The 18293-nt window shown below is 34.6% G+C and overlaps 2 protein-coding genes across 5 annotated transcripts in view; one reads left to right on the top strand and one right to left on the bottom strand.

Annotated features, from left to right (window-relative positions):
• The window catches only part of LOC127872975 (EF-hand calcium-binding domain-containing protein 11-like), an 82484-nt gene extending 68282 nt beyond the window's left edge, over positions 1-14202 (bottom strand). For all 3 annotated transcript variants that reach the window (XM_052416499.1, XM_052416498.1, XM_052416500.1), the window contains exon 1: positions 14054-14202. In XM_052416499.1, coding sequence (XP_052272459.1) covers positions 14054-14146 — 93 coding nt within the window. In that variant the 5' untranslated portion in view covers positions 14147-14202. The remainder of the gene's footprint in view (positions 1-14053) is intronic.
• A 78-nt stretch (positions 14203-14280) lies between these two features.
• LOC127873165 (F-box only protein 11-like) overlaps positions 14281-18293 on the top strand; it is a 35778-nt gene continuing 31765 nt past the window's right edge. For both annotated transcript variants that reach the window (XR_008046010.1, XM_052416826.1), the window contains exon 1: positions 14281-14456. Coding sequence is in view for 1 of the 2 variants with exons in the window: in XM_052416826.1 (XP_052272786.1) it covers positions 14360-14456 (97 nt within the window). In the remaining variant the exon portion in view is untranslated. The remainder of the gene's footprint in view (positions 14457-18293) is intronic.

Here is an 18293-nt window from a genome sequence, read left to right as displayed (position 1 = left end):
GGGTCACGTGTGTTCCAAAACTAGGTCACCAGACCAAATCACAGAAACGGTTAGTTAACACTCCAGAGGTCACTTTTCATACCAATCTTCATGAAAATTGGTCAGAACCTTCATCTCAATGAAATATAGGTTGAGTTTGAAAGTAGGTGATAGGTAGTCAAAAACTAGGTCATTAGGTCAAATTATAGAAAAATTTCGTTAACTCTCTAGATGTCATATCGTCACCTTAGTGTAAAACAGTGATAAGTCCATATTTCAAAATTTTACAGGAGAGTAAAAAAACTGATTGTTATAAAAGATTGAGCTTTGATTTTAACACTGTTAACATTTTTATACAGTTTTTTAACTAAAAATATATTAGATAAAATGTATTTCAGTATATTGCTTCCAAGTAATATTATATTTGATGAATTTGCAGATAACTTCATTTGACACTGAAATATTTTTAGTGCAATACTGTAACAAGTGCACTTATTACTATATTGCACTGGACATTCTTTGTGCAATAACTGAATAAGGTAAGTTATTATGGTTTAAAATCAAACAATTTACTGAATTTCTAGTAAAATTAAGAATAAAATGTTTAAGGATATTGAAAACAAAATAATGTTTACACCAATTTTGATGTAAGAAGCAAAATTATGAGCACTGGGGTTCTGCCATGCATAGCATTATGAATCTTCTTAAGATGAAATGAAAAAATTTTCATTTTAAAAGAAACATCTTGCATATTTATGAAAAAATACATGTATTGTTTGATAATTTATAAATCAACTTTAAACAATAATATTACACTGGTATTTCATTTAACATAATTATATTTGTAACAACAAGCATCGAAATTTAATTTGTAAACTTCAGAAAATAATTTCATTGGAACAGGCACAAATTGAGGAGTATGACAACATCACCATACAGTATACTTCGGCTAATATTATTTAATGCGAGTTAAATACAATTTGTCACATTTGAATGACAAAAAGTTTAACCAATAAGACAAACAAGACATCTTTTACTACATGGCTTTTTCTTCTATATTGATGAAACATTACAATTTCATGGCTTCACCTTGGCTGAAGTTTACAGTACTATCATCTTGAATTTTGCTGTCATACTCCCAGTATACAAGTTTTGATATATAAAAAGGTAACCGATAAGCCCACATACACTTTTAATAAAACTGGAGAATTTTGTTGCACTTTTTAACTTTAAGTAGATAAAAGTTCAAGTTTTCTTCTTAAATTTTGTTGCAAAATACCATGATTTCTTACAAAACACTACAGGAAAAAGTATCCAGCATAAATTTGATCATTATTGTAGCTGAGAGTAAAAACAACAGTAAAATTTGATTATCACTCACAGGGCAAATCTTTGTAGAATGCATCACTAGACTGTTATATTTAGGCTGAGGAATGGTCTGCTTGTAACCAGGTCTATAAGTCCTTTCAGGCAAGGCAATTGCAAATATTGTGAGCGGCAGTATCCTTAAGAAGTACAAATGTATTTCCACGCTAAGTAAATAAACAGGGATTTCGAGAAAAGTACTAAGACGGGCCACTGCAAAGGCATTGATGGCTATTCCAAAGAGAAGAAATTTCCTGGAAAGAGAAAGAATCAAAAGGGAGGCGATCAACTTCATGGAGCGACACGAGTTCTGTGCTGAAAACCCAAATACCAAAATATCAAAATCGTTTTTTTGTTGCCTGCATCCTGACTATATACTTTTGACAAAGCTGATAACCTAAAATACATGTTCATGCAGCAAACATAAAAATTTTGCTATGAAATTTAAAAGCATTCGCTCTGTAGGAATTGATATTTCACCAAACCAAGAAACGGTTAGCAAGAAAGTATCTGAACAGGACATGACAGATATGCTAACCAATAAAATACAGGATGACACAGAAGTCGAGTTTGAGGAGTTGAAACGCGTAGGAGAAGAGGGAAAGAAGAAAATGAAATAAGTTAAATCCAAGAACACAAAAGAAGAGTATAATCAAACATACACAACAGCAGTTCCGATATTTCTTACAGCATGTTTCTAGGGTGAAGACGCAATATACGGCCATAAGAAATCTAAAAGCCAACTTGCCAAAAAATGAAATATTGATCCATATGGATTTTGCAGAAAATTTCACATGCAGCAACGGCGATGAATTTCAAAGCGCTTATTGGAACAGTGGAGTTACACTGCACCCGGTAGTTGCTTACTATAAAGAAGAAGAAGAGCTGAAACACAAGAATTTGATTTTTGTTTCTGATGTCACAAACCATAATTCCACAGTGGTGGTCACGATCTTGAAAAAAAACTAGTCCCTGACATGAAAGCATCGAGTATGACTGTGTTTTATAATGAAACTGAGTATGAAACCACAGCAAAAGAACTCGAGATGAAAAAACCGAATTCTGTTTCGGGAACCATAAAGTTGCATGCATTATTTGCTGCACACAATCAGTTATATACCGCCAAGGTCTCATATTATTATGAATCCTGTTCAAAAGGCTGTGGACACTGGAAAATAGACACTGTACCAGAAAAACACAATGTAAGTAACGAAGCCAGCCTACGCGAATGTTCACTTAAACGGAAGTTGATAGATCATGAAGGAAATGTCGATGAAAACAGAAAAAAGTACAGAAGCTAAACATACCTGAAATGTGCGCAGACAGAAATGGCTCTTTACATACATGTATACATATCGCAGATGAAAATGTGTTGCCCAAAGTCTCAGATAAAAATGAATCCCCATTGATCAAACCAGTCAAAGACCAGTGCTCCAGCTAGGTCTTAATTGAAGGATTCCGAACCTCCGCCCTGCCCTTCCTAGGTGCCCCCCTCCCCCTGCCTTTATTTTTTAATTTTTTTTTAAAATTAAATTATGATAATTACCGGTAATGAATCTCTTATTACATTGTTATTTATTTATTCCTCATTGTAGACATTGAATGGTTTAATAATAATGGGAATAATATATTCTAACACTTATTAAAAACATATAAATGAACATGCAGCAGCAACGGGAAGCATTCCAGAGAAGCAAGCGCACTTCAAAGTGCACTTTTGACAAAATACTGCACGTTGAAAGTGTCCTTTTGACAAAAAGCCCTCCCTGCCCTTTTCAAATCCTAGCTGGAGCACTGAAGACGCATACTATCTTGTAAAGTTGGATGATATCGTGGAGGAAACTTAAGGGAAAGGAGATTTGTTTACGTGGCCGTTAAGAGATGACGTACAAGATGTTGAATTTGACCGGTTTGTACGTGAAATCCAAGAGCCAACTGCTTGCAGCAAAAGCAAAAGGCAGTTTAAACTTGAAGATGCCCATTACATGTTTTTTGACACCACTTTCAATAGCCAATGGCTTATAGCAAAAGCAAAAGGCAGTTTATGTAGTTTGTTTTGTGAAAATTGATTGTTTTGACAAAAAGTGTCAGGTATGTGGACTCGAAAATAGTTCTAAGAAGTTTGTATATAAACTACTGTAGAACTCATAAATGGTTGTGTTTATTAAATGTGAACGTTTTAATCATAATGTTTGTTATTTGAAAATGTAAACATAGTTGACTTGGTTGTTATTGCATGTTGTCTATAGGAACGAAATAGACTTGTCAAGCACGTTTAAGGTGCCATCCAACAGATTTTGGCATGTATTGAAGCTTGTCATTAAATGCTTTAAATGCTTTATATTGATAAATTTAAACATTTGAACTAAAAATCGCCTGTAAAAAAACAAGAATACAATTTTAAAAAAGTAAAAAAATAAACCTCAACAGGGCTCGAACCACTGACCCCTGGATTCCTGGAGTAAAAAGCCTCCAGCCTAAACCACTCAACCATCCACGCTCATGTTTTGAGCGGATGTATTTTATAGCTATATAAGCAATCCTCGTAGTTTCCCAAAATATCGTTTCGCGTCGATATGACGCTTTATCTGTTGGACTTTAAGAGTTCTTTAAATCTATGTTTTTCCATGTACATGTGTATTTAAAGATTTTTCAAGTTAAGCCATTAGATTTTTATCATTTTTGTATGAAACATGTGTATCAATGAAACGAATTAGGCATGCTTATAAAGATTCTTTGAATTATACGTATGTACGCTTGATGGTCAGGTACGTTAAAAATCCAAAGGTTGTTAATAACTTGATTTGAGCTGAGATATTATTTTTTTCTTTGTAAGAAAATATTTATGATGTTTTCGTAAAAATGTATGTTTGAATTTGATTTTTAAACCAACGTTGTTCAAATGTCATTTATATAATCATTTAAATGAACAGCATGATTTAACAAACACCCCTTGTGAAAACTTGTTAAGTAATTTTTAAAAAATGATGACATAAATTCAAATGATTAACAAAAAATGAAATAACAGTCAGGAATCTGTTTAGCACAAATTACCACATATAATGATAAATAATAATTGAATCTGTGCGAGTTGATTAAAATGTATTGATGTGTTAAAATGAATATAACGTACCTGACATTAGAATATCAGTGTGTCAATGATTATGCAAATATTATGAAAATTGGATATTTCTAGGTGACCCCGTTGTTATTTTATGTACAGTTTGGTGTTCAAGTTGATTTTAATTAAGTTTATGGTTCAATTGCTTTGTTTTAATTTTCCAACATTCCTCTATGTGTTAATGTCCCTTTAACTGGGATTAAATGCATAGTTTCTAGCTCTGATATCATCATTTGGCCTTGATATATTACACTTATCACTATATTACACCAAATAACTTTTCTGGAAATCAATCTTATTTTGGTGCAATAAGTGAACAAGTGCACTTGTGACTTTCTTGCACAATGCAAAGCAGTTTAAATTAAAAGAACATTGGTGCAGTAAGTAGACAAGTGCACTTATTTACTTACTGCACCAAACAAAATTATGTGTGCAGATATTACAGTATGACATTTTCTTAAAAAGTACCAATTAAACTGGAATACCATTCTGATATTTATTTAGGACATGTATGACATCATTTTAGATCATTTTAAGCAAAAAAGTCATTTTTGAAAAAAATGTCACTTATCACTGTTTTGCGCTAAGGTGACGATATTTTCTTCCTGATCTTCATGAAAATGGGTCACAATGTCCATCTCTATTACCTGAGTTTGGAAGTTGGTCATGTGCAGGCAAAAGCTAGGTTACAACTAAGTCAAATCATATAAAATGTTTGTTTGCAATCTAGAAGGAGTTTCAGGTGAGCGATACAGGACCCTCTTGTTCATTCACTTTTAGGCCATTTTTCCCCCTTGGCCAGTTTTTCACCATTTGGTTTCGTTCCAAAGACCACTTTTACACTTAATTTTATCTTTTGACAATTACTTTGGGGGGCGAGGGGGGAATTGGCCGAGGGGAGAAAAATGGCCAAGAGTCATGTTGCTATTAATTCTTTAAGTAGGGGGAGGGGGAAATTGGCGAAGGGAAGAAAAAAAAATTAAGAGTCATGTTGCTATTAATTCTTAGGAAGGGAGGGGGGAAAGATTGGCCGAGGGGCGAAAAAAGTGCCAAGAGTCATGTTGCAATTAATTCTTTAAGTAGGGGGAAAATTTGGCCAAGGGGGGGAAAGATTGGCCTGGGCCATTCTTTCCCTGTGGGAAAAAACGGCCTAGGCCAATCTTTCCCCGGGGAAAAAATGGCCTAGGCCAATTTTTCCCCGGGGAAAAACTGGCCGGGGGAAAAAATGGACCACTACACCGGGCAACTGACCGCAATAATCACCTGACTATTTCACTGGATTCCTGTCTTGCGCGAGAAGGGTATTTCGTCAATTAATAATTGTGCATGCTTTCTTGAACAATAAATTTTACAAAAGTTTTCGGATCACAAATTAAATTATACGCATTTGAAAATACTTACATGGAATAATGTTTTGTTTTATACCAATAATTAAATATGGATATACCACTTCAATAAGTAGGTAAATAGGGTGTTTTGAGATAGCCAAACTATGCTCATGCATACATACACATGCATGAATAACCTGACAATTTATATCGGGCGCCGGATATATCATGGTCACGATCTTTGGTTTATGACAGACTTTGCATGCAAATGGACATAGCACTAGCTTGTTTTAGGAACAAAAAGGACATAATGGTGGACTTTTAAATAAGATTACTGTTATATTGATTGAGTAAAAGTCCACCTTTCTGTCCTACATAGACAGTCGCATATATAGAAATATATGTTTATAATAGTTAAACAAGTTGTTGTTTTTTCGTTATAAAAATTCCCCCATTTACAAAAAATTCGCCTTCCTAAGGGCTGCGGACCCCTTCCCCCAAAGTAGTGTGAGGGCACTGTATGAAGTTTCATGATCCTAGGCCTAAGCATTCTTGTGTTATCATCAGGAATCCATTTTACTATTTTGAGTCACTGTGACCTTTACGTTTGACCTAGTGACCTTGAGTTATCATCCGGAAACCATCTGGTGAAGGGACCGACCAACCGACATTAGCAAAACAATATACCTCCTCTTCTTTGAAGAGGATCATAAAAATGAGTAAAATTGACGTTAAGAAAAAGATTGTTGAAAATGCATGTCACAAAATATGAAATATATATATATATACTGAAGCTATTTGTTTTTGTTTTTATGTATTTATATAATTTTAGTAGTTTTCTTCGTGACTGAAAACACCAAGGATGTGATTTGTAACTAAATAGCTATGAAAAAGATAAACATAAAAGCATTCGAAAGCCGATGTTTGGGATCCCAAGCCATTTAGGGTGTTTCTAAAAATCAGTTTGGAAATGCATGCGCACCATGCGTAGTTAGTTCGGACCGCAAACAACAATTGCCGAGGTAAATTTGTGCATTAGGCAAATCGTTCTTGATTACAGTAGAAACTGACCTAACGGCCACCTGAATTTACCGGTCACCTGCAAACAACGGTCAGTCTGAATTCCCCCGACGAAAAACACTATATTACACTTGAATTTAACGGCCACCTGTCCATAACGGCCAACGGCCACTATATTCCACTCAGAAATTTATGTTTGACCTGTAATAAACGGTCACGCATCAGTCGTCTCGAGTTCCGAAAATTAAAAACACAGCACATCATTTGTCCGTCTATTTTGCGATTAAAGCGTGTGATAGCGGTAATGGTCTTTGATATTATCAAAGTGGCCCGCTGCGAGTAAACAAATAATAAGGCGTTGAGACGGTTTGTTTACCGAGGATAATTGTGAGGTATCTTCAAAAGAAAATATGTCAGAGTTTCTGATACGTTTTAAGTAATTATCGCTAATTAAATGACTGCTAATTAGTACATTGTACTTACAACATTGAGTATCGATTTGAAAATAACATTTTCGGATCATTCTTTAAAAGAGCTTTCTAGCGTACACAACACTTTTAAAAGCAATCGGAATAATGAATCACGGAATAACAATGAGTGGTAAACGTAAGTTCCTCACATTAGAGGAGCGAGTCAAGTGTTGAAACTGTTTGAATCAGGAAAAAGTTCGCGTGTAATAGCAAGTGAGCGCTGTGTTGGACGTACGCAAGTGCAGGGTGTGCTTAAGCGTAAGCGAGAAATTATGGAGGAGTATGAATTGAATGCAAATGTGAGTTTGAAGCGTCCAAAATATGACACGGAATACAGACGGTTGAACGATCTGGTGTTAAAGTGGTTCACCGAGGCTACGGCTCGTTTGATAAATGTTTCTGGACCAATGATTCAAGAAAAAGCAAGCTCGAAAAGTACAATTACATCGTACTATCGATTTATGACAGCCAATCAGCTTTTTAGAATTGTACAGACGTGACGTCAACGGCACGTGACAAGCTTTATTTACTGAATGAACGAGATGCACGAGTAAACAGTTATACCAGAGTTGATAAAGTCATTGCTTTAGTTTAACAATCAGGGGTCTTGCGAGTGGGCGAAGTGGGCGATTTTTTCGCCCAATTAATCTTCACTTCGCCATCACTGCACACATTAATTTCATGAAGGGGAAGTGACTACCGTAAATTCGCGAATATAATACGCCCTCGTGTTTAATACGCACCCCCAACTTTGGTCCAATTTTTTTGGTAAAAATTCAAAATCCGAGTAAAATACGCACTAAAAACTTCAGTGTCCGAAATCGGCCATGACAATGTCATTTCCGAAAAAAATGTATTCACACTTGTTAAAATAAAATTTCAGATTGAAGATTCCTGTTTAAAGTGATCGCTGTCATTTGTTCTCCCACATGTTAAATGTCTTTATATATTTTCTCCATTAAGTTTATTTGAACGTATTATTTTAAACAATAACGACATTTAGAGCAATACCGGTAATTATTGACCATATCGGCAAGCTATTGCATTCCCAGTACACATTACGTTCGACAGTGTTTACACCCACTCTAATTTTCGCGCGCTTTTAGACAAAGACTTGACAGGAAAATACATGAGAAATAGATTTGCTAGCGTAAGCGTCGGGTAAGCAACAAAATGGGGAAAATATATTTTTGTGTTGTGAAAATAGCAAACCAATTTGGCGTTATCACACATCTGTTTCACAGTGCTACCCCGGTATATTGATAAGTGTCAATAAGTGTTAATTAGCAATCGTTTACTCAGGCCCCTAGATCGGGACCCTTTTTGTCAACACCTCGAATACACGGGTCCCGCTGACAAGCGATGGCCCTTCTCAGCACCTTTACCGATAACACATGGGCCACCTGCTGACACCCGGGTCAAGCAGTCAGCAAAAGAAAGAAACAGAGACGCTGTTTTTTTATAACATTTAATTCCATTTGACAATATTCAGAAAGATGATAATTATAATTATAAAATAATAAGTATTATTATTATTATTATATATATAATATCGATGGTTGGTCTATTTAGCATGTACGGTACTATACGGTGTAGCCGTGACAATTACCGTAAGCACAGTTGCCCCCCTTTGATGTAATTGTGTAATTCAAAATGGCTTACGCGCAGCGAATTACAACGATTAAGTTGAACATTTTCACAGGAAAATTTTTGTTCTGATCTAAATTCGTATATTATACGCACCCCCTACTTGAAGAAAAATTTGGCAGGTAAAAAAGTGCGTATTATATTCGCGAATTTACGGTACTCCTCCTTTTAATGATTTACTTTGTGCCAGACATTGACTGATTAAAATCAATTTGATGAGGAGAATTGGACACAGGAGGATTTTCAGCCATAAGTTGTCCCATTTACAGGTCATGCAAAGTTGAACATTCAAAAGAACAGTCTGGAGCTATTACACTTCTTGAAATTGTTAATAGATGATGCCTTGATTAATTGCCTTCTGCTGGCTACCAATAACTATGATTCAGCAATGTTAAATGGTCCATTAAAACAATACTAAGGAATAACACTGTATTATGTGAATTGGGAATAAGACATCAATTTGGGAATAAATTGTGTTTCATCAAAAGTGCATAATATGCAGTTTTATATGTTGCATTTATCTAGTTTTACAAATTATAATTAAAACATATACTTGCATATATAATAGCATCATTTAAATTGATTTTAATTCAAAACTGGATTTTTTATTAATTTAAAAAAAAATCCTCATGAAATGAAACTGTGTCCATGCCGCGCATGGACACGGTTTCAAAATACACTTTAAATGATACAAATTCAATCACTGTTAATGAAAAAGTCATGGAAAATTTCTTATTAAGCTTAAATTATAGATAATGTATTACAAAAATATATGTAGATCATGAAATGAATAGTTTTGTTTGAGAAAATCACCAAAATGATGTCCATTCCCAGTTTGATGTCTTATTCCCAATTCACATAATACAGTGTTGGAATGATCAAATGGGAAGATGTTACCTAGAAGTGACTTCTCCCTAAATTTTGAGCCTAGCTAGACCCCTGACAATATGAAATTAAATCATTCTATAAGATATTATTCTGAATTATTCAATTAACACACGTAAGTTATTTCTGTTAGTATGCTTAGTTAACGGCAATGAGCCGTTGTTTTACACTGTATGCAAACGACTGGGTGGGGTAACAACGTAGCAATACTACCAACTGACGAACCATCTTAAAATTGTGATCCGAATTAAACGGTCACCTGTGGACAACGGTCACTTTGGTCATTTCCCTTGACCGACCGCTGTTCTCAGGTCTGACTGTACTTGTACAATTTAACCACAGAAACACATGTTTTTCTTTGTTCTTTTTGCACTTGCCCGGGAGGACAACTAGATTATAAAATAATTTGCCCGGACCCAACTTTTACTTGCCGGGGGCAATCAGACAACCGTTAATGTTGAGCCCTGACCAGGGTACAAAGAACTCCTGACACCGTATGCACCCAGCCACACAGGCATGAGATCCGCTGACAGACTGTATGGGTGTTATGTAGTCCTGTTCAACAAACGAAAGACATTTTGTGACATAAGTTTCTCTACCGTTGGTCCAAAGTTGTGGAACGATTTACCACCGTATATTTGTAAATCTGACAATATTAAAACATTTAAGAAGAATCTTAAAATGTATTATTTTAGTGATTTTTACTCAATGTTTTCGTAACCTTTACATTACTTAATTTGAGTATGCATGCATGATCGGTGATTTTTTTTGCCCAAAATTACCACCGATTTTTGGCTGCTTCCCAATCGAAAAATTCCACTTTTTTCCCAAAAATCTGACCAAAATTTCCCAAAAAAGCCAAATTTGCAAAAAAAAAAAAAAAAAAACATTTAAAGAAAGAAGTCTCTTATGACTTAATTATTATTTCTTAGTTCTAGATCTCAACTTCATTTTTTAACACATCTTACAAAATATATATATTACTTTAATTTAGTCCTTTTTGTCATAAATAATTCCCAAATTTGCCACTTTTATTGATTAAAAAAAAATCCCAATATGACCAGACTCCTTTTCCCCAAATGGCTAGAAAACTCTCTGAACATGCACTTAAAAACAATATTAATTCTGTTACTTATAATAATATTTATAATAATATATATATTTAAGGAACACCAGACTTATTAAAGTTTACCTGTCTAAACCACAACAGGGGTTTTTCAGCACTTTCTGCGCCTCCGGGAAACGGAGGCATTCCCAAAGCAAATGGACCCATTCCCAATCGAATTTTGATTGCATTTTTCCCAATTCCAAAAAATAAAATCTTCCAAAATCTTAAAAAGTAAACATTATTTATATCGAAAGAGTGACTTCCCTTCATTCGCGACGTAATAAAACCTTTAGTGACACAGATTTTTTGGTGTATTTGCCGGATGCATTTACTCTCAGCAATGACCTTCGAACTGTTCCGCATTATACAAAAGAGTATATAGAGCCGCACAATACACATTCTATACCATATCTGTAGACACTTATTTTCAATCATGGCTTCGCACAATAGTAAATATTACATTAAAAAAAAACACGAAAAATAGGCGCTAAAGGATGTGTAACGATATCATCGATGTTTTCGAAACGCTCAGAATCTTCCGAAATTACTGCCGCGAATAACCCTGAACAGACAGGCTTGGACGATACGCAGAAAAATGTAACAGCAACCGAAGTAATGCCAGGGCCGTCAATCACAAAATAGGCAACTGAATGCTCAGAGCCTTGTAAGAAAGTTGTAGTTCAATCGTCATTTAATACATGAAAGTATGAAATGAAATACCCATGGCTCTATTTTAGCTCGGCCAAAAATGTTGCTGTAACTTGTGTTTGGGCAGTGTTTGTTTTGCATGTGCAGGGCCCTCAATCTATCAAATCTGCCGCCGAATTTCGGCGGCAGTCCCCCACCTGAAAAGTATACTTTTTTCCCCTTTTGGGGGGAAAAATTCCCCTTAAAAAAAAAATAAAAAAAAAAAAAAAATTTTTTTTTTTTTTTTTTAATAGAAAGATGTGTCTCATGATTATTATATCTCAATTCTATTTCAATTTAATCTTTTCAAACATACTAAATTATGAAAAATGCAATGAATATAGTGCAAACATGTACAAATGAAATAATGAGAGAGTAAGTAAAAAAATCCCCCAAAAAGGGAAACGCCGCAAATTCCCCCTCCTAAGGGCTGCGGACCCCTTCCCCCAAAGTAGTGTGAGGGCCCTGATGTGTTTATATAAAGAAAAATTTTCTTTATATAAACACATCAGGGCCCTCACACTACTTTGGGGGAAGGGGTCCGCAGCCCTTAGGAGGGGGAATTTTCGCGGCGTTTCCCTTTTTGGGGGATTTTTTTACTTACTCTCTCATTATTTCATTTGTACATTTTTGCACTATATTGATTGCATTTTTCATAATTAAGTATGTTTGAAAAGATTAAATTGAAATAGAATTGAGATATAATAATCATGAGACACATCTTTCTATTAAAAAAAATAAAAAATAAAATAAATAAAAAAATTTTTTTTTTTTTTAGGGGGAAAAAAGTATACTTTTCAGGTGGGGGACTGCCGCCGAAATTCAGCGGCAGATTTGATAGATTGAGGGCCCTGAAAATTGTTAAATCACAGACTTATTTAAGCATGATTAATTCATTTTTTTTCCCAAAATGAGCCGTTTCACAAAACAAAAATTCCCAAAATGGGCAATTTTGTTGATAAAAATTCCCAATTTGGTCAGACTCCTTTTCCCAAAGAAGGCAGAAAAACCCCTGCACAAACTCATCCAAATGGTACCATTAAAGCAAGAAATAATTGCTTTTTATTGACTTAGTTTTACTTTTGTGCGCTGAATCTGCCATATTGGAAAATTGACCCAATATTGGTTAGGTTGCAGTACACCAATATTTTGCACGTCGGGTTATGTGATGGAGCCTATTTAAGTTGATAAAGATGTGGTATTCGATACAGAATACACTGTTTCAAATTTCGACATAAAAATGTCAGCGAGAAAAGTGTGTTGAAACATCGTCATGTTTTAATAGGGTGCATGCAAAGGATAACATCCGTAGGTTGCCATGCAGGTAAATTTAACATGTTTATGAAGTTTATTCATTATTTTTCTCAATTTGTCTCGAACGACGTCATTTTAGTGAAGCGGACGGATTCCTCGCACGGATTCCGTGCGCTGAACTGCACCCATGTTAATGAAGGGGTGCATAATGGACTCCAAGAGCTGCCATAGCAAAAATTATCAAAGACTCTGGGAGTCCGTTTATATCATATGGACTATGGTGCGACCTAGCTGAAATAATTCGCGTTCAGAATAAATCTGAACGCTGAAACTGCGGTCTGTGAAAACCATAACGAAAAATAAATACAATACTATTATATCAATATGCTTAAAATTGCAAAATAACATTACCAACTCATCAAGTTTTAGTTAAGAAGTCCATTTTTACCTCAAATAGCGTCGATTGGAGTTAAAAGGCATAATTTGTTTCAGTTAAACTTCTGCTTAAATCACAATACAATCACTGACCTCTCGCCATGTTATGAAATATTTAAATATCAACCAATCAGAAGAAGGCATTAAGGCGTTATCGATTAAAATCTACCTGCGGTATACAGCGGGCACAGCGATTGGAAAATGTGAGTAGTGTGTTGATTTAAATTGGTCAGGCGTGCAAAATTGAAAGAGTCATTACATAATTCTTAAGGAACATTATTGAGAAATGAATTATCTACACAGGTATGTAAATATTATTGCAATCCGTTGATATTAACTGTCTGATATCGGGGCTTGAATGTTGCGCACCAAATTCCTTGCGCATCAATATAGACAAAGAAGGAAAACTCTCGCTATTAAAAAGATAGAGTGGACTATTGACGCCAAGAGTCTGCCAAAGCAAAAATCATCAAAAGACTCTAAGGCGGCAATTAATATTGACTATGGTGCGACCTAATTTGCATGATAATTCATTTTGTTTGCTTCAAATTAATGTCATATTAAATAATACAAATTATAAGTAATAATAATAAAACAGGGACCATTAGTCATTACACACGCATGTAGATTTTAACAATAGATTAATCCCCTCTTTCACTGCTGCAGTTCCACGTTCCACGCTTTTTACTTTCAAACCGCGGTTTTTGCAGCCAAATGCTAAACAACACTACATCATTCGTAGCCTACAACTTACACGCTGTATCAGTGCGACATCTTCCTTTTTAACTTCTCTTCTTATAAATTCATAACCTTCAGGGTTCAATGTAAATCCAATTCTAGCAGACATCTCAACGTTTTAGTGTTTCAATTTTCGTTCTTGCACGTTTGTCTAGCCTCGACAGGAAATCCCTTTTCCGGTCGAGTGATTGGTCGATCGCATCCACGTGACAATGTCAGTTGCCCATTCGCATAATTGTAAATTTCAATATGGCTGCTAGAGAGAAACATCGGACATAAATAATATTTCTTTTTGCGATTCGTGTCGACTAAAGCTCTTAAAATGCCATCACAAAGTGGTATAACTACAAGGTTGGGTTCAAGACTTAAAAGACGGCGTTCGTCAGTCAAGAAACGGACCTATTCAGCCACATCTGCAGGTAAATTATTCTTTGTTTGGAACAACTTTTCTTGTTAAGAAATTGGAATGGATCAATATCACAACTGTGCACGCTTATTTCGTGTAAACATAAGAAATGTATTTTGGTTAATTTTAATCCACGTGTTTGTTATAGACAAAAAAGTTAATAAATTGCCAATAAAAATGTTTTATCTGATATAAATGTTGAATTGTTGATTTTGACATAATGTTATCAATTATGACAAGGGAGGTAAGTTAATTATACCCAATTACAGTCAGGCTATTAGGTTTGTTAATCTGTTTCTATGAAAGCACAATCATTTTGGCTTAGGGTTTAAATATATTACCCAAAAAAATGTAATTGTAAAAGGAAAAATGAAACAAAGGCATATCTCTGTTATGCTGTAGAGAATGTAATATTTCCTGGAATGTTGTAAATTGAATTTGTATCTTATCATTCACTTATATCAAGCGTCTTCTGATATCAGTCATTTTGTTAACACTAAGAATGCCCAGGGCTTACTCTGCCATTCGCCAAATTAGCCAATGGCTACAAATTGACCTATTTGGCTAAAGAACATTATATTTGGCTACAACTTTTTCCTCATTAAAGGGGCCTTTTCACAGATTTTGGCATGTTTTGAAAAATTTGTCATTAAATGCTTTATATTGATAAATGTTAACATTAGATTTTAAAAGCTCCAGTAAAAAATCAAGAATAAAATTTAAAAAAGGAAAAAAAAGTAGCCGGTACCAGGGCTCGAACCAGTGACCCCCGGATTCCTCGAAATAGTCTGAAGTAAAAACGCATTACCCCTCTCGGCTATTCCGCCGGTTATACACAGTTTAAGTATTTTATACCTTATATAAGCAATCTTTGTAGTTTCGTAAATTTAAACGACAACAACAGAACTCTCCAAATTATTCAATCGTTTCGCGTTGCAACGCTTTATAATTTTTAGGTTTTCAAATCGTCAAAAGATACATATAATGGCTATATTGGACTATGGTAAATGTTCAGTAATACTGTTTACTCACAAATATCATAATAACTCAAACGAAAATTTGCGAATCTAAAACAACTTTTTTCAATTTTGTCAATTTACCAAACCGTGAAAAGATCCCTTTAAAACTTTAAAAAGAAATAGAAGAATTTTCCCATAGCAAGGCGAATTTGGCTAAAGACATTTTTGAGTCAGGAGAAGCACTGATGCCACTCTTTTAATGAAGTCACAGGCAAGTGCTGCGAGTATTTGATTTTCCTAGCATTCCTAAGCTTGAAAATAAACACAATTAAATTGAGGAAAAACTGGTATAATTGCATTTCAAAATCTTACTTCAACTAATCTAAATGCACCGTGAATCCACGAATATAATACGCCCTCGTGCATAATACGCACCCCCGAGTTTGGTCAAAATTTATCGGTAAAATTTGAAAATCTGAGTAAAATATGCATTAAAAAAATCAGTGTCCGAACTCGGCCATTTCCGAAAAATGTGTCAATATATTTTTGTGCTGTGAAAATAGCAGATCAATTTGGTGTTGTCAACTATCTGTTAACCCGGTATATTGATCGGGATGTGTTATAGGGCTGTTGTTATGACAGTTGCATAATAAATATCTCTGTCTATTGTTTATATTACCATTGATTGTTACCGATACACACGGCCCCTTGCTGACATCCGGGTCAAGCAGTCATAATTGAAAAAGAAAGAAGCAGAGACGCTGTTTTTTGTTTTCACATTTAATTCAATTTGACAATATTCGGGACGATAATAATTGTAATCATAATAAAGTAATAAGAAGACAAAATGGTTACTTCCGTTTTTATAGTTGTCTAGATGAATTACTTTTTATTTTTTCGAGTTACAAACTCGATACTTTAATATAACTTAAAATACAAATAAACCGCTCGTGTTTTTCATGATCTAGTTAATTGAAAATGCTGCTGTCATTAAGGCTAGTTTGGGAGTTAAACAAAAAATTAATTAATTATCACTTTTCAATGTAATGCGGCAATCGGCAGACAGGTGTAATAGACTCTATTAGCATCATAAAACTAATTATTTAATTACCACTCCTTACTTCAGATATGATAAATATGCGGTAGAAAGATAAATAGTGGTCAGCTAAGAAATATTTATTTACGGGTATTGTCAGTTTTTTTTTTAATTTGCTAATCTCTTTATACGACTTGGCGTCCAGTCGCTATTTTGTAGGCAGACGACTTTATTAACTGTTTATTCAAAGTATACAGTGTCTGCGCATGGATGACCCAATATTATCCGATAGCTCCTCCCGTTCTCACATTTCATTCGACAACGTCATTTCATGTGTAAGCGAGCTCAATGTTGATTGGCCATCTACCATGCGCACTTCAATAACAATAAGGTCAAGCGATGTCTCATAATCGGGTACAGACCGGGTTTCGTTTACTGTTCAAATTGCAAACAATTTCAATAAAACAAAAAGAAAAATATAGAAAACCAGTCCGATATAAATGGCGGATGTTTTCAATGAAATTTTACTAGGTTTTCGCATTTTAACAATTAAGATTTTTATTGAGCCAAATTCTCAATATTATCGCAAATGACTCAAATGGCAAACGACAGCGCGAGCCCTGTTGCACCCCTTTGATGTAATGGTGTAGTTCAAAATGGCTGCCGCGAAGCGAATAACAGCGATTAAGTTGAAAGTTTGCACAGGAAAAATTTTGTTCTGCTCTAAACTCGTATATTATACGCGCCCCCTACTTGAAAAAAAAATCGGCAGGTAAAAAAGTGCGTATTATATTTGTAGATTTACGGTATCTATATTCCATCCATGTTTTTTGTCCTTTTCATTAAATTTCCTCCTAAATTGCAAAGTGAAAATGAAAACTGCATTCTGTAGTGGTAATACAACACTTTAAATTAACTTTCTCTCGATTTTCATAAAAAGTTACATGGAATAATTGTAGATTCTAGCATAAGAGAAGTTCCTGCACATTGCGTCAAACAATATACCCGTGTTCAGTATGAATACCCCCATTCCCATTGGACGTTTATTATATCAAATCTTTTAATAGTTTAGTGAATCAAAAATTTTAGTTTTGTTGGCCTATTGCAATTGAGTGCTCTCCCTTTCCGGATGTTACGTCTTGATACCAGGTAAACAACATGCATAGTGGATGTTGTTGTGTGTGTGTGCGTCTGGAACTATTGGCTTTGTGCGGTTAAACAAGCTTTCAATAAGCAATTTAGACATAGATGTATTGGGAATTAATAAATATCTGAAGGTAAATCGTTTATTTCTGCAATGTTTGCATTATTTCAGAAATATGTTTACTTGTTTCTTTAACCGCTCAATACAGGGTAATTGGAGGATATACTTGTTAAAGAGAATTTTGGTATTTTTTAACCATTTAACTCACTTCTTTACGGTATAAAAACCAGTTTGGCCCTTCATGAATTCATTTTTCCTTTCTGATTAATAATTTACGTATTCTTGGCAGTTGGAATTTTAGCACAGCCATAAGGCCAGATTGTCTGATCATGGTTATTCAACACTTGAAATGTTAGAGTGCTTGCCAGTTCCTATCAAACTGGTTTTTGCCAGAAGCTGTGACAAACCATCTGTGCATAAAAAAAATTAAGATACAGGCACTAATGATTTTTGTGTTCTTGTTTTTTTTGTAAAAAATGTTTATCAAGTTCACAGCGTTGATACATGTAGATTTCAAAGACACAGATTTTGAAAATATATTCAAACAATCGAGTGTGGTGCATTACTTATGACATCCCAGGTTCGACTAATTTGTATTAAAATAGTTAACTGTTCTCGGGATTAAATAAGATATTTTAGCCTTTTAATTAT

This window comes from Dreissena polymorpha, chromosome 3, assembly GCF_020536995.1.
Source record: "Dreissena polymorpha isolate Duluth1 chromosome 3, UMN_Dpol_1.0, whole genome shotgun sequence".
Lineage (NCBI taxonomy): Eukaryota > Metazoa > Mollusca > Bivalvia > Myida > Dreissenidae > Dreissena > Dreissena polymorpha.
Note: the sequence above shows the minus strand (reverse complement) of the source record. Positions and strands in the feature narration are given on the sequence as shown.